Raw genomic sequence first — 27,061 nt, 5'->3', positions numbered from 1 at the left:
TGAATTAGTGGTAATTTGTTTAGCATCAATAGGAAACCAATACAGTTACAAATACCAAAATACACCATATGTGTCATTGGTTCAGGTGCTTTTATTTTAATCAATAAACTTTATTTTTCAGAGAAGTTTTAAGTTCATAGTAAAATTGAACAGAAAGCAGACTACCTGTACACTGCCGCCTACCCCGCACATGTACAGGCTTCCCTGTCGCCAACATCCCCCACCAGAGCTGTGGGCTTGTTACAGCCGAGGAACCTACACTGATATATGATTACCACCCCAAATGCAGAGTTTACATTGGGGTTTACTCCTGATGTTGTACAGTCTATAGGCGTGGACAAGTGTGTGATAACATTGTAGTATCACACAAAATAATATTACTACCCTAAAAATCCCCAATGCTCCACCTTCCCCCAACCCCTGACAACCACTGATCTTTCGACTGTTTCAACCGTTTGGCTATTTCCAGACTGTCATATGGTTGGAATCATACAATATATAGCTTTTTCCAGACTGGCTTCTACCACTTGGTAGTATACATTAAAGTTTTCTCCATTTTCCCAGGACTAGATCATTCATTGTTTTTAGGACTGAATAATATTCCCTTGCTGGATATACTGCAGTTTCTTTATCCATTCACCCACTGGAGGACATCTTGATTGTTTCCAAGTTTGGGCTATTATAAATAAAGTTTTTGTAAATATCCATGTGTGTCCTTCATATCTGCGGTAAGTCACACACGGTCATAGCATATAATCATTTTTACACATTGTTGGATTTGATTTGCTAATATTTTGTTAATATTCCCTAGTGCCCCCATAGTCACTGAAGAAACGAGACAACATATTATGAAAAGTGCATAAAATTATTCCCATGTTCAAAATGAAATATCTTGTCAGAATCAGAACAGAATCACCCTAGAAAGCTGTCCCTAGACTTAGGGAGAACACCAAGGGACTTCTGAGCTGAAGCAGCCCCAGAGGTGACAAGAACTGACCACCCCCAGCAACCCAGGTGAGGGAAGAACTCTGTGGTGTACACTGTGCTGGCACCAAGGCAGGTCACGCAGAGACATTCCCAGGATGGAAAACAAGGAGGAACATTAAATATTTGAACTCTGGCAATTTTTAATCCAAGCTTTGAAGGGACAGGAGGGTAAACACAGTCCATTTATAAAGGCATGTGCACATTCCTGGGGCCTCCCAATAAAGCAGCGTTGTTAGGCTTTGCCTCTGCCCCAGTTTTTTTGTAGTAAAATAGTCACTCCAGACAGGTTGGCTCCGGTCACACCTGCTTCTGGAAAGAGGCCCAAAATTGTTCTGCTGCAAGCCTTACGGTGGCACAGTGACATTTTAAAGAAAGGTTTGACACTGTTTGTCTTATTCCATGATTTCTTCAGAGGTCGGAGCAGAGAGGGAATCCTGGCAGGGACCACATTCCTCTCAGCCCCACAACTGTGCACCACTCAAAAAGAAAAGAAAAGAAAAGAAAAAGCCACAAGATCTCTTTGTTTCAACAGAAAATTACCCATGTGAATTTTGGCCTAAAGAAATTAGATCATGTTTGTTCTTAGAAACAGGCTTGGCACAGGGTACAGGGTATGTGGTTCCCATGGTCCCAGTCTGCATCTCTCACGAGGTGTCTGTTGCTGCCACAGCCGATAAACCCCTTTTCTATTCTTGCTTAGAAGCATGAACTAGGCTGAGGCCTGGTAGCCGTGTATGTTGATGGCATTAGTGCGTTATAAAAATATTAACATCTGAATTAATGTATAAATTAACTTATATGCAGTTAATATTCTATACTATTCATAAAAGAAGTCACACCTGCCCTCCATAGATGTTGAAAACTAGATTCTTTATTAGACCAGAATGTTGGAGGTTGGTGGCACAGGAGGAGAGCTCTGTAGAAAGATAGAAGAGATTTTACAACACAGATACCAAAACCAAATAAAGACAGAACAAAAATGAATTGTAGATTGCTACCACTTGGGGATGCTGACATAAACACCCTGAATGAAATTGGGGCATATTTAGAGAGCAGTAAGCCATGACCAAGTGGGGTTGTTTCAAGAATGCAAAGATGGTTTGATACTGTTGGTTTATTAACATAATTCACCACATTTTGTTATCAAAGAAAAAATAAAGACCATTTCAAGACATTTGATAAATATACATTTATGTTATAAGCTCTTAGTAATGGAAGGATAGGTAACCTCAATATGATTAAAAACTTAGATACCCCTTACACTAAGCCAGAAGTCAGCGTGGTACTTTAATGGTGAAATGCTAAAATGCTTCTTACACTGCTGGCAAAGTCAGGAACAAGATAAAGATGCATACTGTATTTAATCCTGCTGGAATACACTTATCACATAAAATAGGACAAAGAAAGAAGCAACATTTTAAAAATGGAAAGAATGTAAAATTAATATTATTTGTAAAAGTTATAGTTGTACAGATGGGATATTCAAGAGTATCACCTGAAAACCTATTAGCAACACTATGAAAAGTCAGCAGGAGGACAGGCCAGAAACCTAATATGTGCTAGTCAACTTTATATTCTAAAATATAATGACAAAAGATTTCATTTATAGTAACAATAAAACAAATTATACCAATACATTTTAAAAGAAATATGCAGAACATGTATGAGGAAATCCTTTAACTGAAGGATATAAAAGAAGTCTTCAGTGAAGGGAAATGTGTATCTTACTGTTGGAGAGCAAATCCTAAAAATATGAAGATGTCAATTTTTCCAAATTAACTTATAAATTTGATGCAATTAATTCCATTCAAAATGCCAATAATTTTTTTTGTTGTTGATGGTATTGGCTCACCTGATCCCAAATACATTTGGGATCTTACAGTTGAAATAAAATGAGAATATGGGAGTAAAAAAAGAAAAAAATAGAAGAACTGGGATGAGGCAGGGACCAGCCTTATCAGACGCCCTAATGCTGTAGGAAGTACAGTAGTTTGCCAGTAGAGCAGGATTAAGCCATCCTGTCTGTATCTAGGCGCACATGGCTGGTAATGACTTTGTACATCATTCATCCAGAAAATACTTTTCAGGGGTCCCTGATGTCCTAGCTGAAGGTAAAAGGCCTCATATGGGCTCTAGTCCTGGTGAGAGACCATGGTGGGGTTTGGGGATTCTCATCTGCTCAAACTGTCTCACTACTCCCTTGCAGGCCTGACTCCAGGAAAGGCAGCCAACTGGGGCACATTTCTAAATGAGTGGACTGGAGAACACGAACTCCAGCTCCTTGGAAACTTTCCTGGTGGTACCTGCTTTGATAGAAAGTGCTCTTTGCTACCAACTCCCCAGACCAAGAAACCTGAAGGAAAAGAAACAACAACAGGATCTCCCTGGGAACAGTGACTGACTGCCACTCTGTGACCACCAGACAATGTTTTATGAATTGTCTTTATTTTTCAGAGCAGCGCTGGGTTTTAAAAACATGAGCAGAAAGTATAGAGTTCCCATTCACTACCTCTCTCCATGCTTCACCTCACCCCTCACAGTTTCCTCTTATTAATGCCGTCCACCAGTGTGGCACATTTGTTTGGATGGATAAACCAACATGGTACACTTACATTAGGGTTCACTCTTTGTGTTGTACATTCTGTAGATTTTGACAAGTGCACAATGCCTTGTATCCACTATCTCAGTATCATACAGAATAGTTTTATTGCCCTAAAAATTGTCCACAGACAATTTTTTGAAACTAAAATTAAATGTAAAAGGAAAGACAGAACTCTTCTGATACGGACTTGCTCGGGACTGATAGTCTTTTTAATCACTAGGAATTTACAGTCATCATAAATGGATCTAAAACATGCCCAATACAGTCACTGTGTGAGGCTTTCACTCCTTAGCTAACACCAATCTTCTCAGGCCATTACTTTCTCAGCTAAAAATTTCATACTTATGTGAAATTGGGAAACGAAAGAGTCTTACAGGAAAAAGTAAGGCATTTATTATAGACATGAACTGATCAAAAGAACAATTACAGAATTTATCAAATAGCTTTCTTCATTGGGACTTCTCTTCCTTCCAATGTGTTTTGCTGTTGAAAGAGAGAAGAAGGGAAAATCAGATCATGGTGGTTTCACATTCCTGCTTTGGCGCCCAGGCTTCCTGGGCATTAATCACAAACGGATCTGATGGACACGCCACAGCTATGCACGGCGGCCAGGCCCAAGAACAAACAGCAGGGTGAGAGATACTGACAGGAGGAAGAAGTGACTGAGTCTGGGTAACAGAGACACAGCCCACAGAGCAATGATTTTCAGCTGGTGTGCCGTGAGAATGTTTAAAGATCATTAATTAAATTATTTTTAAAAGAAGTTCAAATCACAGTAAGTTTACCTTTTTTTACTCTTTTTTTTTTTTTTGATCAACATAGTTTAAGTGTGCCATAGTTTAAGTGTTTCTTTTAGATAAAATAGGTTGAAAATCACTGCCTTAGAGGAAGCTCAAATCTCAAAAAGGAGAGAACCGGGGAGACCCCTCAGGAGAGGTTATGGACAGGTGCTGGGATTCAATCTGGCCTAAGGAGGTGGGTGTGACATGACATTGGGATGGAAGAAGCCAATCAAAACAGTAAATGAGGAGGCTGGTCTCAGCTGTGCTCATCTGAGGGCGTGGGGCTAGAGATGGGAATACCCATCCATCCATCCATCCATTCATTCATTCATCGGTTCACCCATTCAGTAAACATGTATGCTCAAGCATTTACGGGGGGTTACAAAAATCAACAAGGCCTGGTTCTGACCCCAACCCCAGCCCCTCACAAACTACTGCAGTAGGCCCAGTCTGCAGTCAGCCCTCATGATTCACAGGTGCCATGTTTGGAATAATACTTATCTGTACCCCCAAAGTCAACAGCCATGGTGCTTTCTCATTCATTCTCAGACAGAGCAACAAAACTTTTGAGTCATCCTACCCACAGGTTCCCAGCAGAGGTCAAATAAGGTGACGCTCTGCCTTCTTGTCCCACTTCTCATGCTGAAACAAGTGTCCTTTTTGTGGTCTCTTCAGTGCTGTGTTTTTGCATTTTTGTGCTTTTTGTTGATGATTTCACCGCTTATAATAGCCCCAAGTACCGGACTATCAAGTGTTCCTAAGTGCAAGCACTGTGTCTGATGGGGAAAATCATGTGTTAGACAAGTTTTGCTAAGGCAGGAGTTACAGTGCAGTTGGCCACAAGTTCAATGTTAATGAATCAACAGTGTGTGTGAAATAAGGCGTCTCAACAGAAACACACCTACAACAAGGTTGGTGAATATGTGGTGATCAGAGACTGAAAGGAACCTGGTCCTATATTCCCTGCACCATCAACGATTCAGTCTTCAACTTTATAGATTGTAACTACCGTGAATAATGAGGCTTAATTGCTCTGGGAGAAGTATCTGGTAGAAGGGTTTAGTGAATGTGAGTCAGAGTAAAATGTAAGTAAATAAAGTGCTCTGTGGCCAGGATTCTGCCTATGGATGTGGTTGGGTCTTTTTTATCTTCTGTGGGGTTCTGACCCCCTTCAGAGATGCGCCGTAGTGGGAGACCATGCCGACAAGTTGTCCGTAATGAGTCTGATACCTCGAAATCACTTGGCAGCTTCACGGAGGTGGCCCAGGGTTTGGGGCCGGCCTCCCACCCAGTTGATGGTAGGTAAGTATGCCACTAACTTCCAATCAGGTAAAGTCTTTGCTTTCTAGTTGGTGCCTGCATTTCTGTTTCACCTATAAACTAGTAATAAAATTCTAAGCCCCCCAAGTGACTGAATGGACCCCATCTTGGCCAAGGAGACCCCAGAGAAACCTTAGAAACAAGTTACTGGTTGGGAGGGCAGGAGGCTGGACATACCTCAGTATGCCCCCTCCCTTTTGTGATTTGACGCAACAACTGACCAGCGTTAATGTTATACTAGAGATCATGAGACTGAAAGGACAGACTCTTTGTGGCAATAAGATAGCAAATTATAAGCAGGACCTAAAGCCACACCAGGCGATGGGTAAGTCACACACTCTCTTATACTTTCATAATAAACTATGTTCTAACTGCCACAAGGGTTTTCTTTTTCTCCAGCAGCTAAAGAAGCCCTGGCCTCGGAACAAGTAAACACTGAGACAACTACAGCTCATCACCAGACACTCACTGCCCACCCCCCTGTTTCACAAGCCACAACTACAGCTTTGATTGGACAAGATGCTGATTTCAGTAACTTCCTCTTGAGAAGAAAATCACTGGCCGGGGACTGGTTCTGGCTGGTTTATGGAGGCTGTGCACTTGGGTGCCTTGGTGCCCCTGTTTCACCTTTGCATATAGTGCTCACTTTAATACCATGGAATCTTTTTTTTTTTTTTTTGAGACAGAGCCTCAAGCTGTCACCCTGGGTAGAGTGCCTTGGCATCACAGCTCACAGCAACCTCCAACTCCTGGGCTCAAGCGATTCTCCTGCCTCTGCCTCCCCAGTAGCTGGGATTACAGGCGCCTGCCACAACACCCGGCTATTTTTTGGTTGCAGCTGTCATTTTTGTTTGGCGGGCCTAGGCTGGATTTGAACCCACCAGCTTCTGCTAGCTCAGGTGTATGTGGCTGGCGCCTTAGCCACTTGAGCCACAGGTGCCGAGCCAATACCATGGAATCTTAAATCTCCACTCCAAAATAAATGAGAGATGCATGTAATATATACATGTGCTCAATAGTCATGGGCCCCTTGCAGGACACACACAGTGAGCATGGACACTCGGCCACTTGCTCAGCCTGCAGCCCTGCTCCCCTCCCTTCCCTCCAAGTGCTGGCTCTTGGTGTCCAGCTGGAGTCTGTGATGCCCACTGCAGCTTGTGACCCCCCTTGAAATAACGCTCTTCCTCCAAATTTATAAATTGTGTGATTTTTCATTAACATACCCAACACATGACAAGCATATCATAAACCAGTAATTCTTGAGGTTTGGTCCTTGGAGACATGAGTATCACAGGAGGGGAAAGAGAGGCTTTGGGAAGAGACAAACAGCAAGCGGGTAAGTGCAGTCCTGACGCCGCCTCTGAGAGCAGGAGCTTCCTAATGCCTGGCTTCCTCATCTACGGAAGGGAGGTGATATAGTAATGGAATCCCACTTGGATTGTGTAAGATTTATATAAAGTGGTAGACATGGAGGGTTCCAACACAGATCTTGGCACTCTTGGCTATGATCTCCACAGGTGCAGGGGTCAGGCATGAAACAGGCATTTAATGAACATTTGTTGAACAAACGGGTAAAATCATAAGACTGGTTCTTTTCACAATGTGCTTATTGGCAAAACCTCAGTTAGAGCTGCTTTCTTTGCTGCCACAGTTGAAGAACCCCATGCTGATAAACAACATTGCCATGTAAAGGGAGGCTGCTGCAGAGGGGGTGCTGAGGGTCCCCTGGCCACTGCATCAGTGAAAAGTCCGAACCATTCCAGCTGCAAGATAAGAAAGCTTACGGCTTTCAAGTAGATTCCTTTAAGCAGGAGAGCTGGGACCTGATTTTCTACATTTTCTCTTTTAGAACAACAAATAAGAGCAGAGTTCAGAGCTCTTTGTTTAACATTACATTTCACTATCCACTGTTATCCATTACATCGTTTCTAACAGCCTTAGAGATCCTTAGAACAGTCGGACTCTAGGAATTCCATAACAGATGGGCCAAAGTCTCTGCCCTCAAAGAGGTCCCCAAAATGTCATCCACAAGTTGAAAAGAGTAACTTTGCTTCTGGTCGTGGAATCATTCATTTATTCTGTCCTCCCGACCTGGGGATTATGCTCCACATGCCATTCTTAGTACCGCAAAATTGATGAAGGATACCCAATATCAAAGGGTATTTCATATTTCATATATGAATATCATTAATGACATTTTTACTTGTTATAAAACCAAAATAATTGGTCAAGATCATGAGGTAATGCATCTTCAAAGAATTCACACTCTAGTAGGGACAAAAACAAGTTGAAAATAATAATAAACCTTTGGAGAAACTGAACCCTGAGAGCTAAGGGATTATATCACCACCGTGGGTGGGAGAGCAGGCTCAGAACCGACCAGCTGATTCCAGGCCCTGCCAGACTGGCCTCCTTAGCAGAGATGCTGTGCCAACCTCCCGGCCTCAATCTGTGATTCTAGGAAACCCAGAGCACAGCATGGAAACCTGCCCTGCTAAAGGTCATGGGAGGGCAGAGACACAGCCAGGACTTCGTCAAAGTCAACCTCCAGACCAGGGTGAGTAGCAGTTGGTCTTTAGTCTGTGCTGCCTTTAAAGAGACAGGTTTTAAACCATCGATTTCTCTATAGAAATCAGATGATGCCTTTACATCGTAATACACGTGTGTACACACATCCGTCTAATCACATTGGTCAGAAATGAGACACAGCCAGTTCGCTGAGAAGTCCATGCCCCCACCACCCTCAGGATACTCTGTGAGGCTAAAGAACTTATTTACATTTATAAAGGAGTAAGATGAGTCTGTTCCTTCATAATGTGTGGTTTCTTGATCTCGGTTTGAAGTTGTTTTTTATTGTTTAGAGAGCACCATCGATTGAAAAGAAAAACTACTATTTGCATCTTTCATCTAAGATGGCCTCACTGGTAAATTTTCCTTCTATTTTTGGTAAAACGTCAGTTGACTTCTTTCCAATTCCAGTGGTTAAAAATTAATTATATTATGCTTACTTGACTTTTTGGTAAAAGAATTTCAAGAACCCAAAGCAAAGGACATCATGCAGTCAGAGGGTCCACTGCACACTTACGTGTGAGTGTGCTGGGCTGTGTGCAGCCGAAGCAGACGGCAGGTGAAGCTCCTTGAGCCCTAGGGTAGAGTGGGTTGGGCAGAGAAGAAAGAACTATGGAGATCCAGAAAGGAGTGTGATTTCCGACTTGGTGGTGGTGGTCTGTTGCGTCGGTGTAGACTGCCACAGCCAAGCCACAGCCGGGCTGACCTGGAGGGCCAGGCGCAGCTGGCTGGGCAGCCGATCCCAGTGGAGGCTGCAGAGGGAGGACTTCAGTTCTTCTGGAGTGAGTCTGGGAGAACTTAGGAGATGTGAGGATGGGGTGGTGCACAGAGCCAGGTCACGCAGGCCACCGCAAGCTGCACCAGGAAGGGGGGACTTGGCCCTGACCGCACGCAGTGTTGCCTGCACTGCAGAGCCTGGACTGCCCCAGCTGCATCGCTCACTGTGTGTGGGAGTGGGAAAATGTGCACTCCAAGAGCTTCTATAATCACATATTAAGGTTCATTGTAAGTGTGCCCTTCACAGTGGCTGCCTGCACTCCAACCCTAACCCTAGAAACTGGAAATTTATATGCACATGGCAGTGTGATGAGCTGGGGCATCCCTCGCCTCCGCCTCATCCTGCAGGTGATGCCGCATCAGAGCTGAGCTGGGGAAGAAGCAGCGTCTCTTCTGTGGACGGCATGAGAGGTGGGGGCGCGGGGATCAGGCCTGAGGCAAGAGTTCAATCAATAATGCAGGGGTGACAGCAGCCAACAGATGGGCCAACAGCAGGGAAAATGTGTGGGTGACATCAACAAGACCACACCCTTCTGGACAGAAGGAGACAAGGGATGAAGAGCTGTCAATCACGTCCCCAACACTTTCAGCTTGAACCAATCACCTGGAAGGTGATGCCATCAATTAAGAAAGGAAGGCTGGCAGGAAGCCAGCTGAATTCCAGGGGCCCTCAGGATGCTCACGGCGGCCACATCCAGCAGGTAGTTGATCCAAGGGCCTGGATCCAGGGATAGAGGGTAGTAAGAGACACATAACCAAAAATAATTACACATCAGCGATAGTTAAGATCAAGTAAGAGGAAGAGATAACAGCAGTGTGTGTAGAATATGGAAAGAACTTGGCTAAGGAGATAAAATGGTCTTTAAATCGTAGATGAAGAGAAGGAAGCCCGATCCGATTCCATGGATGTGAAGGAATAAAATCCAGTTTGCAAGTAGCAGACAAGTGAGAAGGGGGGGTGGGGGCAGCACCGGAGGCCACGGCTGCGTCCCGGAAGGAAGGTGGAGGAAGGCAGGTGTGGCCGGGGGGGTTGAGCCAAAGGAAGGGGCTGTGTTCCTACTGCTATTTGCTCTTCAAGAGGAGAGGCTGGTCACTGCATTCTTCCTGCAGTGTCATGACAGAAGGAATGTGGGAGTGGACACGGAAGAGACGGGTGACACTGGGGGACAGCAGCAGACACAGAGGCGGCACAGCTGTCGGGGTCAGCAGTGTGAAGGCGTTCACCCCAGGGTCTTGTATTTCTAACCCCTCCCGTGTTCTCTCACCTCCAGGCCGTTACTCCAGGCCAGTAGCCGTCCTCGCTCTGGGCCGATAGTTTGGGTACCTCCTATTTCCAGGAGGAAAAGCCCTTCTCATGATCTCTAAAGACAGAAAAGAGGCATAGGAGCTGTGTCAGTCACTTCAGGACCCAAGACCCCATAGTCTGTGTGACTACAGACTAACGGGCGAGGCTGCAATCATGTGGCCTGAACCCACCTGCCCCGAGGGTCCCGAGGATGCACCCGTTTCCTCTCCATCTGCAGCTCGCCCTCCCTCTCCCCTGCGCTGTGCTGCCCAGAGCTCAAATCTCCCCACTCTGCATCACCACGTGTGATGTCTCAGCCTCTACTGGAAGGCCCAAGGGAAGGGACTGCCACATTTATCTTTCAGTCATCCTCGGGATCTGCCCAGAGCTTGTCACACATTTGTTGAATTAAATTAAATCATCATGTTCAAAGCAGCTGCCCATCCACATTAGTGATGCTCCCCCAAGGCCCCGCATTTGTTCATATTTCATCTTAGAAATAGCTTCTGAGACATACGAAAGTATTGGTCACATTAATTTGTATCCACGTCATTATTTCCCCAAATGGCACTTGTCCAGTGAGATAGCCACCTCCCCAAGATGGCCTTTTGGTAGTCACTCTCCTGGGTAATTCGCTCCCACATTGGGCCAGGGTTGCTCTGTGTGACTAATAAAATAGGCGGAAGTGATGATATATCACTTCTAAGATGAGGTCATAAAAGATTGTACCTCAGTGTTGGGTGCTTTTTTGCTTGCTCATTCAATCTCTCTCTCTCTGATAATTGTCTTCAGGGGAGCCCCACTATTGTGTTTTGAGGACATTCAGACAGCCCTGTGGAAAGGCCCATAGGTGAGAAACTGAAGCCCTCGGTCCAACAGCCTTTGCAATGCCGTGTGAGCGCCCTTGGAAGTGGCCCCTTCCTGGTCATCCTGGTCGGTCATGGGATGAGACCACAGGCCCAGAAGACATCTCATCTGCAACCTCCTGATAGTCCCTGAACTAGAGCCCAATTACAATTAAGTTGCTCCTGAGTTCTTGACTCTCAGAAGCCATGAGGTAAGTGTTTGTTGTTTCAAGCTGCCAAATTTGGGGATAATTTGATACACAGTAATAGGTAACCAATACGTCTGAGTTTGCTATTAATTGGATACATCCATATTTATTTCCAAACAGCTTTTGGCTATTGCTAACATCAAATCCAAGGACAAACGTTTGCTACTATGGAGATTCAGAGCAATGGGCTGTAGATTCCGGAGGCAATTCCAAAAGAGATGTTTATAAAAATGTTTGGTCAGTGGTCATACTGACATAATTACCACATACTCTCCCTAACTGATAACTTAGAAGAGCCATAAAAACTAGGTATATTGGCTCAGTGCCCGCAGCTCAGCAGCTAGGGCACCAACCACATACACCAGAGCTGGTGGGTTCAAACCCAGCCCAGGCCTGCCAAACAACAATGACAACTACAACCAAAAAATAGCCAGGTGTTGTGGTGGGCACCTGTAGTCCCAGCTCCTTGGGAGCTCCTTGGGAGGCTGAGGCAAGAGAATTGCTTAAGCCCAAGAGTTTGAAGTTGCTGTGAGCTGTGATGCCACGACACTCTACCCAGGGCGACATAATGAGACTCTATCTCAAAACAAACAAACAACAACAGCAGCAAAAAAGTAGGCATATTTTTAAATCAAGCACAGATTATAAGGCCTAACATTTCAAATAAATTGGAGTATGCTTAGTGAGGATCAAATTTTGAGCCCATTGAGGTATTAGTATCTCTGTTATTCATTTTAAGGGAGAACATGGAATTGTGGTTTTGCAATTCTGGGGAGCAATATGGAAAGAGCACAGCCTTAGAGTGTGACATGTCTGATCAAAGACCTGCCCCTGCTGCCCACCACCTGGGTCTGGACCCTACAGTGCCGAGTAGCCTGAGCAAGTTGCAGAAATGCACTAAGCCTCGATTTGCTCTCCAAAACACAGTGCAGCCTCACGAGCTAGTTGGAAAGCTGTAGGAGAAAACCGTGTGGACGGGGTAAGCATTTTGTACATGCCAGTTAATGCCACGAGTTATAACTTGTTTCTTCACCTTTCCAAGCAGACGTCACACCTAGTTTGTGAAGCTGTCATGAGACTACATGAGAAAACCTGTCTGGACAGGGAGGGACAAAGTCGCTGTTAGTGTCGTCCACTTACTGAGAAGTTTGGTGGAGTGCAGCAAAAAGGAGATTGTTGGAGTTTGGGGCTAATCAAAAAGTGCGTCAGACTGGTGCAGGGACAAAGGTCAGTGCTGATTGGAGATTTTCATTCTTGGTAACTTTGACAGAGTTTCACTTTATGGCCCTCAGTAGAGTGCCGTGGCGTCACACAGCTCACAGCAACCTCCAGCTCCTGGGCTTAGGCGATTCTCTTGCCTCAGCCTCCCGAGTAGCTGGGACTACGTCAGGCGCCCGCCACAACGCCTGGCTACATTCTTGGTAACTTTTAAGTGGTTTACTGCCTTAAGGTTACCTTTTTAATGATTTGCAAAGCAAGTTTGTACATTGCTATTCTCTTTTTCACTAATATTTTGCTTTTCAGAGATCTGACTCCTATGGAATAAGAGACTCATATGAGTCTCTGCAGAGACTGGATTGATCAGAAGAGGGTCTGGTGCTGTCTTGCAGCAGGGAACAGACCACTTACCAAGTGACCGATCATAAAATTGTCCACTTCTGGATTCGTCAGAAACGAGACCTGTAACACAGTGACGGTGGTAAGACAAAACCCCTTGTCCTATTTCCACAATGTTCTATGACTTTATTATTGGTTTCACAGATACGCTTCTTAAGCAAAGAGAGCAGCAGAAGCTCACCACGGAGTTTTGCCACCATCAGCACTAAGGGGAAAAGCTTCAGGAAGGTAAGGAGCACTCCCAAATAAAAGAACACTAGCCCAAATCTCACTGAAAGTTAGAGGCCATGCCAGTGAGGGAAAAGACAGTCCATTATCCTCCAACCAAGACACTCAAAGGGATGCTGAGCTCTGGTTGTGCAGCTGCAGAATCATGATGTTCAGCCTCAGCCAGCAGATGAGGCTCAGTCCTGACCTCCCCAGCTCTGCCTTACTGTGTATGGGTCCTATCACCCTGGTGGGAACAAGTGTGTTCTAGTTATGGGCCCCTCTGAAAAGCAAACCAGCCTTGGTTCTGTCTACTCAATAGATACATTGGGGCCATCAAATGGAATTATGTCCAGACAAGCTCTGTTGGAAATATAAAAGACTATCTTAAATGAATAGCTGTATCATTATTACCTAGTGATGAGAAAGGAGCAAAAAAGCAAAAATGTTAACTTTCTATGGTTATTTTATTGTTCAACAGTTATGTGTAGGTATTTCTGGTTTAAAATGACTCACTAACAAAGAGCCACTGATGAGTTTGTATCAAGAGAAAATAATTTAAAAGAACAGATCTTAACTTACCAAAGAGATAATTATTCCTCCACAGATGAGATCCTAACATGGTTCCAAAAATCATCTGAAGAAATCGAGGGGTCAGTCCGTATCAGCACACAGAAGTAAGAAAATAGAAAGACATTCTAAAAAATGGATATGTTATGGGGAAGACCCTGACATATTACGTAATTCATTTTTAATGACATGAGGCAGTATATTATATTAAATAACTTTATATGATATCAAACATGTATGTTTAAGGACGAGCAACTTGCATGAAGTCTAAATTGATCAATTCTTTCCACTCAGAGTGTAATCCCAAGTGTTGCAGGCTAGAAAGACAGAACTTTATTATACTGACTTGTAGTTTAGGTCTGAGTTTGGAGTTTCCTCTTTGTGAAGTCCCCATAATATGTTCAGTAGGAGAAGGTATGCATAAGAAATTTTCATGAAATCACTGAAAATCCATGTACTAGTCCCACAGTACAGTGGTTGGTCAGCCCACAGTCTTTCTGCCTATGAACCTGCCCATCCCCACCAGGGGGAGTTAGTCTCCTGGCCCCCATCATAGTGATTGGCCCAGGAAGAGGGATATACCAAGATAATTTAATAGAGAAGTAATAGTCTTTTCAACAAATGATGCTGGTACAACTAGATAGTCATATGCAAAAGAACGAAGCTGGACCTCTTCCTCACACTATTTGCACAAATTTAATAAAAACGAATCATAGACCTAGACGTAAGGCCCACATGAAAACAACAACAACAAAAAATAGAATTATTGGGCTTCATCAAACTTTAAAACTTTTGTTTTTTTCAAAGGGTGCCATCAAGAAAATGAAAAACTATCAATGTACACAGCTATGATTTAATAAAAAAAATGATTATAGACAGAATTTTGTACTTAATCCTATCTCATTTAACAATCATATCAATATGCAAACTAATTCATTCCATTTGTACATTTATATAGTTTAAAATCTAACAAACAACTAATATCATAAAAAGGAAAAAAGAAATAATAAAGGGTGATATAAAAGAAAAATGCTATCAAAATATTCATGCAAATAAAAGTTATAGGTAATTGCTACAAACTTATTCTGAGCTTTGAAGCAATGAGGTAAAGGGGGGAAATTCTTTGCCATATGTAGCTCTCATTTTATGATTAAAAAGAAAAGTTTTTCTTTCAAAAAAAAAAAGAAAGAAAATGAAAAACAACACAGAATGGGAGAAAATATTTGCCAACAATTAAAACAATTAAAAGACAAATAACCCCAATTAAAACATGGTCAAAGGATTTGAATAGACATTTCTCCAAAGAGGACATACAATGGCCAATCATTAGTCATTAGCAAAATGTAAATTACAACCACAATGAGATACCCCTTCACATTCACTAGATGGGCTGAAAATAACAAACAGGCAATAGCAAGTGTTGACAAGAATGTATAGGAACCTAAACCCTCATTCATTACAGACGAGAATATAAAAGTCTACAAACACTACAGAAAATAGTTTGATGGTTCCTCAAAATGTTAAATACAGTGTTAGTACAAGGTCCAGCAATTATACTTCTGAGAGAATTTAGAACATACATCCACATAAAAACTTGCACATACATGTTATTAGCATCACTCTTCACAACGGCCAAAAAGGTGGAGACAGCCCAAATGTCCATCAGCTAATGAATGGAGGGGGGAGGAGAACAGGGAAAGGAAGAGGCAGGAGGGGCTCATGCAGTATTAAATAAACTTGAGTTGTCCAGGAAGTCCGTTCCCCTCTTTCCTTCCTGGGAATGTGATTGTGATCCAAGGAATGATCCCTTTTTGGCTTAGACTTCCTCTAGTTGAATTTTTATCTTTTGAAATGGAAGGCAGTAAATAAATCAAATGCCTATTGCTTCTCCTCCCCTGAATTCAGAATTTCTGTTGTTATCCCACCTCAGTTTCCCTCTTTTGGACTATTTTGAGTATCTTGGCTGAAACCCCAACCAGACTTCATTCCACCCACTCCAGAAGGGTCTGTCCCAGGTCAAGTTCCCCTGCTGGAAGCTGAAGAGACTAAGGGCAGCAGCCTGCAGCCCCAGCGCTGTGCTCTTGACACAGCTGCCCCGTTGCGAGTGAGACCTTACATACCATACAGAAACCTCCTATCCTCCAAGTGTTGTTCTTTCTTTTTTTTTTTTTTTTTTTTTTTTTTGTGGTTTTTGGCCGGGGCTGGGTTTGAACCCGCCACCTCTGGCATATGGGACCAGCACCCTACCTCTTTGAGCCACAGGTGCCGCCCAAGTGTTGTTCTTTCAAATTTGAAAAATAAATAATAAAACTACCCATAATTCAAATATACATTTCATCAAAAAGAGAGTGCTTACGCACTTAGAAATGTACTTTCTCAATTTCTTTGCAGTTGTGATACTTCATAAAATTATACAGTGGGGAGTCCACATTTTTTATATTTAGGACATATTCTCTCATTATGTCCTCACCAGATATTTTCCAGTTTTTCTAAGTCTTTATTAGTCATAATTTGGATCGGAGGGCTTATTTTCCATGGCTTCTACCTTTCTTTGCATTATATTCCTCACACTTGTAATTCTTCCATATTCTACGTATGTTTTCCAAGTGACCTTTATTTGCATTATTCTGGGATTGTTTTGAGCTTTATTTCTTTCATTTCCTGCTTCCAACAATGATCTATTTGTTCTATGACTAAATTCATCCTAGTCCATTGTCTTTCATGTTTGTAATATCACCATTTATTTCATTGAAAATGGTTAACAGCTGTTTTATATTTTTTCCCCTCTGTTTCATGTAAGAAATCCATTTCGAGGTTGCCAAGAATTACTTTATCTGCTTTCTTCTCCTTTTGAATTGAAAAATTCTTTAATTTGGGAATATTTTTATAACATTGCTCATAATTCTTTACGATCTCCTAGTTTTTTAAGGACAAGCCTCCTGGCAGTTTACTCTAAAATTGAGTTTGCTCCTGGGGCTACCTTAATTTCACATCAGAGTCTTCTTAGTGGTGTTTCCTACACTGTTGGGAAGTGGCACCCGATTGGTGGGTTGTGCAATGAGAATCAACTTTCCAAATCAGAGATGGAAGAGCAGTTAAATTAGGTTTAAATTAATTCTGTGTCAAAGGTCAAAGAATGAACTAGAATCCATTTTTCTACATTTACTAGTAGACCGTGGCCCCAGGGAGCATTCTCTCTCACCTCTCATGCCCATCTCCTCGAGGTCCATGTTTGTCCTCACCCAGTTCCAGTCTCTGTGTGACCTGACTCTCTGACCTTCCCCTGCACCTGCACACACTTACAGCCCCTCAGTAGTCCCGTCTGTCATGAGGACAAAGGCGGGAATCCCAACATGACCTGTCCTACCTGTGTGCCTGCCCCCATATTCTGCTTACTTCACTCATAATGAATTTCTGTTCCAGCACCTCCTTGGGGTATGCCTGCGTGACTTCTGTGCCCAGGGAAGGGTGTGTTTGTCCCGCCCCTGCACACTCTGTGCTCCTCGTCTGACTTCCACCCAACCTCCAGGTGTTGGTTTAATCCCCCCTGGAAGCTCCATCTGCCGAGATACAACATCCCTTCCTCTTGTTCTACGGTCCCAAGCACTTGCCTGGCAGTTAGGGCTATTGCTGTTTGATGGACACCTTCCCCCAGCCCCCACAAGTCTATTAAGTCCATGAATCCTGGGACTATGCTTGTCTTGCTCTTATATAAACCACAAAATCAATACTAACAAAATCTGAAATGATATGCTCGGTCCTTGTCATTTCTGTGTTAACTGAGCCCACAAGCATGTGAGTGTGTTACTGGGAAACATATCTGACTTCTGGACATTTTCATAGAGTCTATCTAGAAAAGTGAGGCCTTGGGCACTTGCCCTAGCACTAAGAACAAACGATCTTTAAACTGCAGCTCTGTGACAAGCACAGACATCCCCTGGAAACTGATACTCTGAAGTTGCCACTGTGAGCACCATCCACCAACAAGGTCATGCTCAACTAAGTTTTTGTGGAGAAAATCCAGACAAACTGTGCAACATTCTCTTTGTACCAATCAGACTGTTCTCTGTAATAGGAGTTTCTCAGTCATTAGTTTCATTACTTTTTACCCTAAAATGGGCTTCCATACCCAATACTTAAGGTGCCAGCATATTAATTGCATGGGAAAATTAACTTTTTTGTGGAATTCTTGAAGTTGAAATTTTATACTCTTTTAATGTAATTGTCACTTCAGAATTAAGCTTTAAAAATTTAATAGAAATACGCTGTTGGACAGATTCACTTATATAATGGCAGAAACATTTTTAAAATATCAGCCAAGTATATTACCCAGTTATGAATGAACATATTTGTATCTGTAGCCTAAAGAGGCTGCCTCCTCATACTGTCTTCTTGTTCAGTAAATACTTGAATAAATTTTCTTATGTTTATTTAAATGTTTAAAGAACATCGACCCTGTATTAAACATTATCCTGGACAGACAGAATATCCTCTGCCCTCATGAGACACACAGTCAAGTAAAAAAGCAGTTAATGAACAGAAAATACAATATTATATGATTTCAAGTCAAGAATGTACCTATTGTCAATTTTACAGTATCATTGCAAATCACTTTTAATGCACCTGAAAGGGTAAAAAAGGTCCTGCCGTTCACTGAGCATCTGTCGTATACCAGACACTTGGCCATGAACTTACCCAATACTCTCAACAACCTATGTGTGTAAAGAGGTCTTTATTATTGGCATTTAACAGGTGAGGAAGCTGTGCACCATGAGGGTTACATGAAGGTTAAGTTTCCTGACCTAGACCACAGAGCTGGTAGATAGCTTTGAACATTATTTCAATAAAAATGCCCCCCTTCATTTTGATACTTAAAAAAAATATATTAAGAAGTTAACTGATGACTCCATACTGAATCTCAGAGTCAAAGCATTCTATAATAGACATACTCTTATTTGACAATATGAATGTTACTTTCTTTGCATTATTATTATTATTGCTTAATATTTCCATGTAGCAATTCTCTGATTCCTTTTCTGAATGTATTTATGTTCGTTCATTCTTTACAAGGTTTTTGTTTCTAATCCTTATCTTAAACATTGATACTGTTATTAAATTTTAAGTCTTTTTAATTTTGTGAAGGCAAAAAATGGAAACCTAATTAACACATGTATATGTAAAAATTAAAATTAAAAAAAAAATGCCCCCCTTCATGCCATTAAACCACAGTGCCAAGGAGCTACGTAGATGGAAAACTGTGAAATACACTGACAGTTACTTTAAGATTAGGTTCCAAGGCACAGGGGTGGGAGAGGGAGAAAGAGCGAGAGCACACCCACCCAAGAACAGGCTGGAAAAAGCCTGGGATACGGGACAGGAGGCTGTGTGTACAAGGGAGACTCTGGCCGAGAAGAGAGTTAAGGCTTGCTCATCCCTGATTGATGATCCCACTACCCTATCAAACCTCTCTGCCTTCCACAGGCCCACCCAGACCCTCAGAGGTGCTGTCTGGGAGGGAGCAGGGCCTTGGTCCCACCTCTTCACTGCTGTATGAGTCGGACACGGAGGCCCAGCTGCAGCGAGCCCGCACGCTCTGCACCTGCTCCATAGACAGCCGCACCGTGCTTCTGCAAACAGCTGATGGCTGGAAAAGACACAACAAAGTCACACCTCCAGCTGAGGGTGAGTTAACCTCTATCCAACAAATCAGGCAAGTGACAAAATGAAGGAGCAAGGGAAAATCCACAGAGGCATTTTACTTTTCCAAAATAAAAAAATTTCATAAGACCTAAGTAGAAAGAAATGAAATATTTAAACATTTCTTTGATGTTGGATACATCACAAGACTCTAGAAAAAGCAAACATGTCGTCCGTGAGTAGCCGCCTGGACTCAGTTCCCATTCAAGTGGAGAGAAATTATAAAGAACCCTGTGGGACTTTGCTCTCTCTCCTCTGCCCTCAGATGTCATTAGATATAGATGACACTTTGGTTTGGGTCCTTTGTAAAACAGAGTCACAGTGGGAGGATGCCTGTGGCTCAGTGAGTAGGGCACTGCCCCCATATACTGAGGGTGGCAGGTTCAAACCCGGCCCCGGCCAAACTGCAACAAAAAAAATAGCCGGGCGTTGTGGTGGGCACCTGTAGTCCCAGCTACTTGGGAGGCTGAGGCAAGAGAATCGCCTAAGCCCAAGAGCTGGAGGCTGCTGTGAGCTGTGACACCACGGCACTCTACTGAGGGTGACAAAGTAAAACTCTGTCTCAAAAAAAAAAAAATAAAAAATAGAGTTCCAGTGAAAAGTTTGATGAAACAAATAAGCAAACAAGCAGCAAGCAATCATTTTTAAGAAATAGACCCCTGAGAGCTTGTTCATCTGAATGCAAACACTGTAGAAAACTAATGTGGGGTTGGTAGCACTGCCCTGTTCAGATGGGATCCCAGCCCACGCGTGTCACAAGGTACACAAAAATTAACCTGCCATGTTCCTGGTCTCACAAAGCCTGGCCAGGAGAGGAGACCGATGACATTCAACAGTCAACCACAAAACAGGGTCCCAGGAATAGTGTCAGTGCTTCATATTCATTTATAACAGAATTTGAAATGTGTCTACAATCTTTTCTTTGGTGTTGACCTCTTTGTATTCGCTCTTCCTGATGGAAATCCATTCCTATATAAAGAGCAGGAAACTGAGGCATGAGGGGTGAAGTATAATAATCTCTCAGGATCACTCAGGATCACAGACTCCACAATGCAAGTCCTCAACCCCTGAACGACACTGCCCCCACCAGGGACACCGTGTGAACACAGGCGGTGCTGTGGCCAGATGCCAGCCAGGCAGCGCTACCCGGGGCCTCTCCCACCACACTTACCATGCCGTAGCTCCTCTGGAAGGCACACATGGAGGGGTCTTCTCCAGAATCCTTCCTGCATGTAGTCTCTCGAACGCTGAACTCTAGACTCATGATCAAATTGTTCTCATCCAGAACCTCAACCTTCATAAAAGCAAAGTGTTAGTTTGAGGCAGATATGTTTCTAAAGTTTAGAGTACTTGAAACAATTCTCTCTGCCCAATGACAAAAGAAATATCAAAATCCCTATGAAAGCTGTAAATTAACTTTGCAATCACCGAGGTCTGTGCCTTCATTCTGAATACAAGAGGAAAAGAGATTTGCCAAAGTCAAATAATGCCTAGGTGACAGAACCAGAATCAGAGTGGAAGTGCCCTCTCTCCAAGGCCAGTAACGCTTCTGGTGATGTACATTGACAATTGATCCTCATTACTTATGGGTTCCATCTAGTTAATTCACCAGCTCACTAAAATGTATTTGTAACCCCCAAATCAACACTTGTAGCCCTTGTGTAATCATTGATGAGCAAGTGAAGAGCGGTGAAAAATTCGAGTCCCCCTAAGCACGTGTTCCCAACTTAGGTCAGAGAAGGAGGCATCTGCCTTCAAGTTGGGCTCTCATACTGCAAGCAGGTCTGTGCTCTGTGGTCTACTTAGTGTCAGGGTTTTTGCATTTTTGGTGATTTTAGTGTTTAAGATGACCCCAAGCCTGGTGCTGACGAGCTGTCCAGTGTTGTTAAGCGGGAGAAGGCTGCAATGTGCCTCCCAGAGAAAAGACATGTTAGAGAAGCCTTGTTCGGGCGTGAACCTCACAGTGCTGTGGGCCACGAGTCCAACGCTAATGAACCACAATGGATAGTAAATTAATCATTTTCAAACAGGAATTCACTAAAACAAGGTCAGCACTGATGGGCTGAAGAAACACGGCCTGAGGCCCACAGATACCTAAGCTTCTATTTCTCCTGAGAGCAATGACTCCACATTCATCCATGGTGGCTTTACAGAATGTAACTACCACAGACAGTAAGAACCTACTCCGTATATTTTTGCGTCATTTTCCTAAAAGACCGCTCCATGATTTCTTAATAATTCCTGAAATAAGCCAATGTGTCCCTGCTGCACACAGAGTCGTCCAGCCCAGATTTCCCCTCAGCAGTTCTGATCTTGACATGATTTTCTGCTCTTTTGCACAAGAGTGGGACATTGGGAAACCTTCTAAACTTCCTGAAAATCTGGGAGGTCCATGATTCATCACAGGTTCACTGTGTGCTCAGCACCAGAGACAGAGCAGGGAAGGGGCCCCCGAGCTCAGATTGCAGAGGGGATGCCACACAGTAAACACGTTAAAGAAAACGAGGAAGGATCATTCCAGACAGGTATGGCGCTGTGCAGAGACGCAAAACAAGGGAGCAGGACAAGGAGGGCGAGAAGCTACTTTAAAGAAAATGCCCAGAAATCCTCCCTAGGAAGGGAAATTTACACTGAGACTTGAAGAATGGGAAGGGGCCCATCATGTGAGGAAGCAGTGGAGCCCATACCAGGAGCAGGGACAAGCGTGACCCCGTGGCTGGAACTACAGGAACAAAGGGAGACCTGCACTCCACGAGGCTGGAGAGGTGGGCAGTTTCAGACAAGTTATGTCCCGTAGCCATGGGGAGGTGTTTAGATTTCATCTCAATGTGCTGAGAGGCTATCAGAAGGTTTTAAGAGGTATGTCTGAACCACCATGGCGACTGCAAAGTGAACAGATTAGAGCAGAAGCAACATGGTAGCAGGAGGCTGGTGGGGGAGCTGGCCGTGGTGGGAGCTGGCCAGGGTGGGGACATGTCCAGTGCCCAGCAATGCCCCTGGGCTGCATGTCACAGCTTCCCTCTGGGCTCCTCTGTGGCAAAATGAAGTCAGTGCACACACATCTGACCACCCAGTGAGGCCACAAACCACTCACAGGGAAGGAACAATCGCACATGTAGGAAATTCTGTTTTAGAAAAATGTGGCAAACTCCCAGCTTAGGGTGTGTGCTGATTAAAAGAAGAATTTTCTGAGAAGAGGTAAGAATAAAAACGCAACCTCACCATTAATTGCTACCTCGTTTATTTATAATTTTAACATACTTGCTATTAAATCTGAGTCTCGTAAGAAAAGAAAAAATCAAGACATCTCCCATCGAAAGAAGTCCTTTGCTTGGGAGTCTCTGCCTCCAATCATGCTTCAGCAATTTGCCTGAAAGCGATTTGATGAATGCAAACTGACAACACCGAAGTTAGTTTCAAAGATGAAAATGTGGGGCTTTTGAAATCATGTTATTGAACTATGAGATGCAACCTCTTTTGTATCTTGAAGCACTATTAAACACTCTTTCGAGAATGTGGAGAAACACCCAACGTTTTCGCTGTTTCATGAGAACTCACTCTCAGCCAGTAAATTTCTGTTCTGGGTTGTTTGAAAAATGTAGGCTAGCCTAAGTGCCCTGGAATAAAGAATCCGTAACTCAGCATTATGATTGAAACAAAGTGTGGGAATTTACAGTGTGGTTCTGCTTTTCTTTAAAAAAATATTTTATAACTACATATGAAGAGAAAAGGCTCTGAAAAGATACCCTCCCATGAGTTTACAGCTTCTCAGAGAAAGGGACAATTTTGGCTTTCTTGTAATTTCTAACTTTTTTTTTTTTTTGAGACAGAGTCTCACTATGTCACCCTCGGTAGAGTGCAGTGGTGTCACAGCTCACAGAAACCTCCAGCTCTTGGGTGTAAGCGATTCTCTTGCCTCAGCCTCTCAAGTAGCTGTGACGACAGGCACCTACCACAATACCCGCCTATTTTTTTTGGTTGTAGTGGTCATTGTTTGGGAGGCCCAGGCTGGATTTGAACCTGCCAGCCTAGGTGTATGTGGCTGGCGCCCTAATCACTTAGCTACAGGCGTCGAGCCAAATTTTCTGACTTTTTGTAATGATCTTATTTTGTTTTTAATTTCCAATAAGTAATAAAACACCCATAACACTTCTACTTGACAATTGTAGTGATCAATTTTGGCTAAGTCAAAGGTGCCCAGACATTCTTCGGGATGTTTCTGTGAAAGGATGGCCTTACATTTATGACTCAGATGCGTCCTGCTCATGCCCACTTCTCTGGCTGACTCACTTGACACTAGCCAGAAGCTCTCTCAAGCACTTTTGTCCTGCAGATCGGTCTCACTGGCTCTGAGCAGTGGTACCCCAGTTCTCCCTTGGAAGGTCTTCTGATGGCTGGATGCCTGGTCACTTGAGCGAGCCTTAGCTCAAATCTGAAGCCTCAGTGGGGACCTCCACCCTGTCTGAACTGCCACCCCTGGCCAGTCTTATTTCCCCACAGCCATATTTTCTCCACTGCCTAGAGAGAACATGAATATTTATTTAATTGCATCCCCTCCCCTACTCCCCCTTCTCCAGGAGAGTCCCCGTTCTGTATGTGAAGGCACAGCCTCATCCATCGTCTCCTGCTCCTGTTCCCCAGCACAGGGCCTGTGCCCACCTTTCCTCCCTCTTCTCTGAGTGAGCCGAATGTAGAGGGTGAAGCACATCAGTACTGAAGTCATGGAACCGACCCTTTCCCATGCTTTCTCAAACTTGGAGCCCAAGAGGTAAGTAATTGGAATCAATGGCAAGAGTGTTCCATCCCTGTCCACTGACGGCACCCAGTGGCTCAGTGCACTACTTAGAGTGACCTGAAGAGCATTTCAGAGCGTGAGCCCCACTCTCAGTGGCTAGGATTCGGTTTGTTGACTGCGGCCCCTGAACAGCAGAACATCTAAAACCCCGGTGATGCTGAGTCAGGGATACAGTGGAAGGGCTCACCCCTTCTCCCTAAATCCACCTCCCTCTCCCTCAGAATGCACACACGTGTGCACGCACAACTAAACCACCTGCTCCCATGGCACATAGTCCTAGAAGACAAACTATGTGATCGAAAGTTAGAAGTACTTATTAATTTTAATATTTAACATGCATATCAATATGCTAAACACACACTTCCAAATTGCTTTCCAAAAATGGTTTTACCCAATTACAAACTCTCCAATAGTATTTGAGATTTCTTCTTCCCCTATTATTCTTTTACCTTTTCACCTTGTTATTTTGACTCTGATTTTTTTCTTTCTATTACAGAGGCTGAATGTTTTTCCAGATGTTTCTCACTCTTTTGTATTTCCTCTTTTGTGAATTGTTTGTACCCTCAGTGCTAGCGATCTCACATGTCTGTTGGATAGAGGAAAACTGATCTATCTGGAGCCATTCGCAAGGTGTCTGAAGAAGATTTGGTTAAAACACACTACATAAAGCAAAGCATGAAATACTCCCTCGAGGAAAAAAATGCCCCCAGGAGAAATCAAAGAAGGAAAGTCTCCCCCTCAGTGGGAGAAGAGGGAGAATTTTCACGGATGGGTGGAATGCCTGTAGATTAACTGATAAATTTGAATAATCAGGAAAGATTGAGAAAGGCAAGAACAGTCAGACTTCCAGGGAGAGGAGACACAGGGGCATCCATCACTGATGTGCCCATGAAGAATCCAACCTGCCACATATGCTTTTAGGAGCAGGTGCATCTGGGCTCGGGTCTGAGTGCCCGTGCTGAGATGGTGCACGCACTGGTGCGTGCCCAGGCGGCTGTCTCACAGCCGTCCACCCCACCGGTCAGATCTGCAGCCTCAGCAGTCAGTTCTCTTAGAGTCTGTCTACATTCTCTTATTCATTTAATTAACTACTGACTTTCTTCTGTAGTGACCAAGAGCTACACTACAAGTAACTTTAAACCATTCATCTGCAAGCTTGGCAAGAAGACATCGCTCCCCAAGGCCACAGGTGGATTTCATTAAACGCCAGTGGAACTGGCACTGGGGAGCCACAGGAGCAGTGCACAGGGAAGGGGGCTTTTTATTCCCAGCCAGTTCTGTCCCAGCTGAAGCTCAGCCTCTGGGAGGCAGCTGACCCCAGCTATCTTGCCCTGTCCCCACACCACAGCACCCAGATCCTGGTGACCCTACTCTGGGTGTGACAGCTGGGTTCTTGGATATGCACCTAACTAAAGATTAGCCTATAGTCTTCGTGATCTATGATCGAACCTGGGACAAGATCATTAATTCTGTTGGAATTTGGGAAAGAGAAACTGAGGCAGTTTCTGAAGCAGATCAAGATGAACATATTGTATTTGGAGATTAAGGCTGGGAAACCAGGAGCCATGTGTTCTACGGAGCAGCAGAGGGACCCTACCAGGTGTGAGCTGCAAGGCCACCAGGGAGGCGGAGCAGGCAGAGAGGAAGTGCAGCCGCCTCCTCTCGGCACAGAGTCGCTGCCACCGGCCACCCCGACTCTGGGCTGTGCCTCTGTTCTTCCTCCCATGCCACTTGGACAGCACAGAGATTCCATTCCCAAGACTCCTAACTTTCTAGAACCTCCTCTCCCTCCCACCTTTCCCTGAATGTGCTTGAGGGTCTTTCTGTTCCCACTTCCACACGAGCCCTGTTAGGACAACCACCAGGCATTGGCGTTCCCTGGGGAACGGGAAGGGGCGGCCGCCTGCCACACCCACTTCTCATGTCAGACGCAGTCCTCGGAAGCCCAAGAAAAATTCCTCTTTCCTCAGTCCCCAAGGCTGACAGGAAACCAGACACCTGGTATCACCACACTGACAAAAGGAGGTGATCTCTCGGGCTCTAAAGCCGGAATTTAGTTCCAGTGAGTACTGGAAGAACTGCCGAGATTGAAAGGCGGCTTATTTCCTCCTAATGAGACGTTCTTAACAAAACACCGCAGGGGCGGCCGTGCAGACTTCGAGTGCGGAAACAGAAGGCAGGAAAAGTTGGAGAAGGTGACAGAAGGAACACGGCCGGAGGGTCGGCCGGAGCAGCTGGGAGAGCCTCAGGCAAAATCGTAGTTAAATCCTATCTGCCAAAAAAAGCATGAAAGAGATAATTAGCTATGATCTTTTTTAAACTAAAAAAATGTTTTAAAGAGTAACAAACTGACAGGAGAAGACAGAAAGGCTCCTGCAGGTTGAGGACCGAAGACTTTATTCAGCACTTACTCTCTTTAACGAGCTTCTGACGGGCCGAAACAGATACGGACTCAGCGACTGGGAATTCACCCTGGCCACAGAGGTGCTGAGGGCCTCCCTCAGGGTGAAGGGGTCGTAGTCATACACGGGGAAGCCTGGACACAACCATGGGGCAGGGTGAGACAAGGCGCGTGGGCCAGGACGCTCTGCGTGGGTCAGGGCGTGGGCCTCCCATCCGGTACCTTACCCGAGCACGACCAGGCATTCATTCCCAGGGCCAACACAATCAACATCTTCACGGCCGTCCTCTCCATCCTGGGAGGGATAATTGTAATTCAGAGCCAGGGAGATTGTCTTTCTGTGAGTTTGGGACAGCTCTTCTTTCTGAGAAAAGCTGCCTTTATCAAGTGTGACCTGGC

The 27,061-nt window shown here is 44.1% G+C and overlaps 1 protein-coding gene and 1 long non-coding RNA gene across 3 annotated transcripts; one reads left to right on the top strand and one right to left on the bottom strand.

Moving 5' to 3' along the window:
- Positions 1-1,850: 1,850 nt before the first annotated feature.
- On the bottom strand, positions 1,851-27,025 carry SPP2 (secreted phosphoprotein 2). Of its 2 annotated transcripts, XM_053597882.1 has the most exons (8): positions 26,890-27,025; positions 26,673-26,797; positions 20,638-20,760; positions 19,306-19,413; positions 13,782-13,836; positions 13,005-13,055; positions 10,302-10,397; positions 1,851-4,072 (listed from the first exon to the last, which is right to left on the bottom strand). In XM_053597882.1, exons 1-7 carry the CDS (start codon positions 26,954-26,956, stop codon positions 10,312-10,314), a joined length of 615 nt encoding a protein of 204 aa, XP_053453857.1. In that variant the 5' UTR covers positions 26,957-27,025; the 3' UTR covers positions 1,851-4,072; positions 10,302-10,311. The 2 variants fall into 2 exon arrangements, with proteins under 2 accessions (XP_053453857.1, XP_053453856.1); XM_053597881.1 differs by lacking the exons at positions 1,851-4,072; positions 10,302-10,397 and having other exon boundaries at positions 12,835-13,055.
- LOC128590551 (uncharacterized) lies at positions 13,049-26,677 on the top strand. The gene is made up of 4 exons (XR_008381292.1): positions 13,049-13,220; positions 19,251-19,451; positions 24,044-24,234; positions 24,829-26,677. It is a non-coding gene; the product is annotated as an uncharacterized LOC128590551 (long non-coding RNA).
- Positions 27,026-27,061: the final 36 nt, after the last annotated feature.

Source organism: Nycticebus coucang, chromosome 7, assembly GCF_027406575.1.
Source record: "Nycticebus coucang isolate mNycCou1 chromosome 7, mNycCou1.pri, whole genome shotgun sequence".
In the NCBI taxonomy this organism is placed as follows: domain Eukaryota; kingdom Metazoa; phylum Chordata; class Mammalia; order Primates; family Lorisidae; genus Nycticebus; species Nycticebus coucang.
Note: the sequence above shows the minus strand (reverse complement) of the source record. Positions and strands in the feature narration are given on the sequence as shown.

Coding starts and splice junctions, on each gene's coding strand:
- SPP2 (XM_053597881.1), bottom strand. CDS start 26,956: ATGGAGAGGACGGCCGTGAAGATGTTGATTGTGTTGGCCCTGGGAATG. Junction 20,761..26,672: donor TCAGAAGCTCGTTAAAGAGA/GTAAGTGCTGAA, acceptor GCTTTTATGAAG/GTTGAGGTTCTGGATGAGAA. Junction 19,414..20,637: donor TCCAGAGGAGCTACGGCATG/GTAAGTGTGGTG, acceptor TGTCTTTTCCAG/CCATCAGCTGTTTGCAGAAG.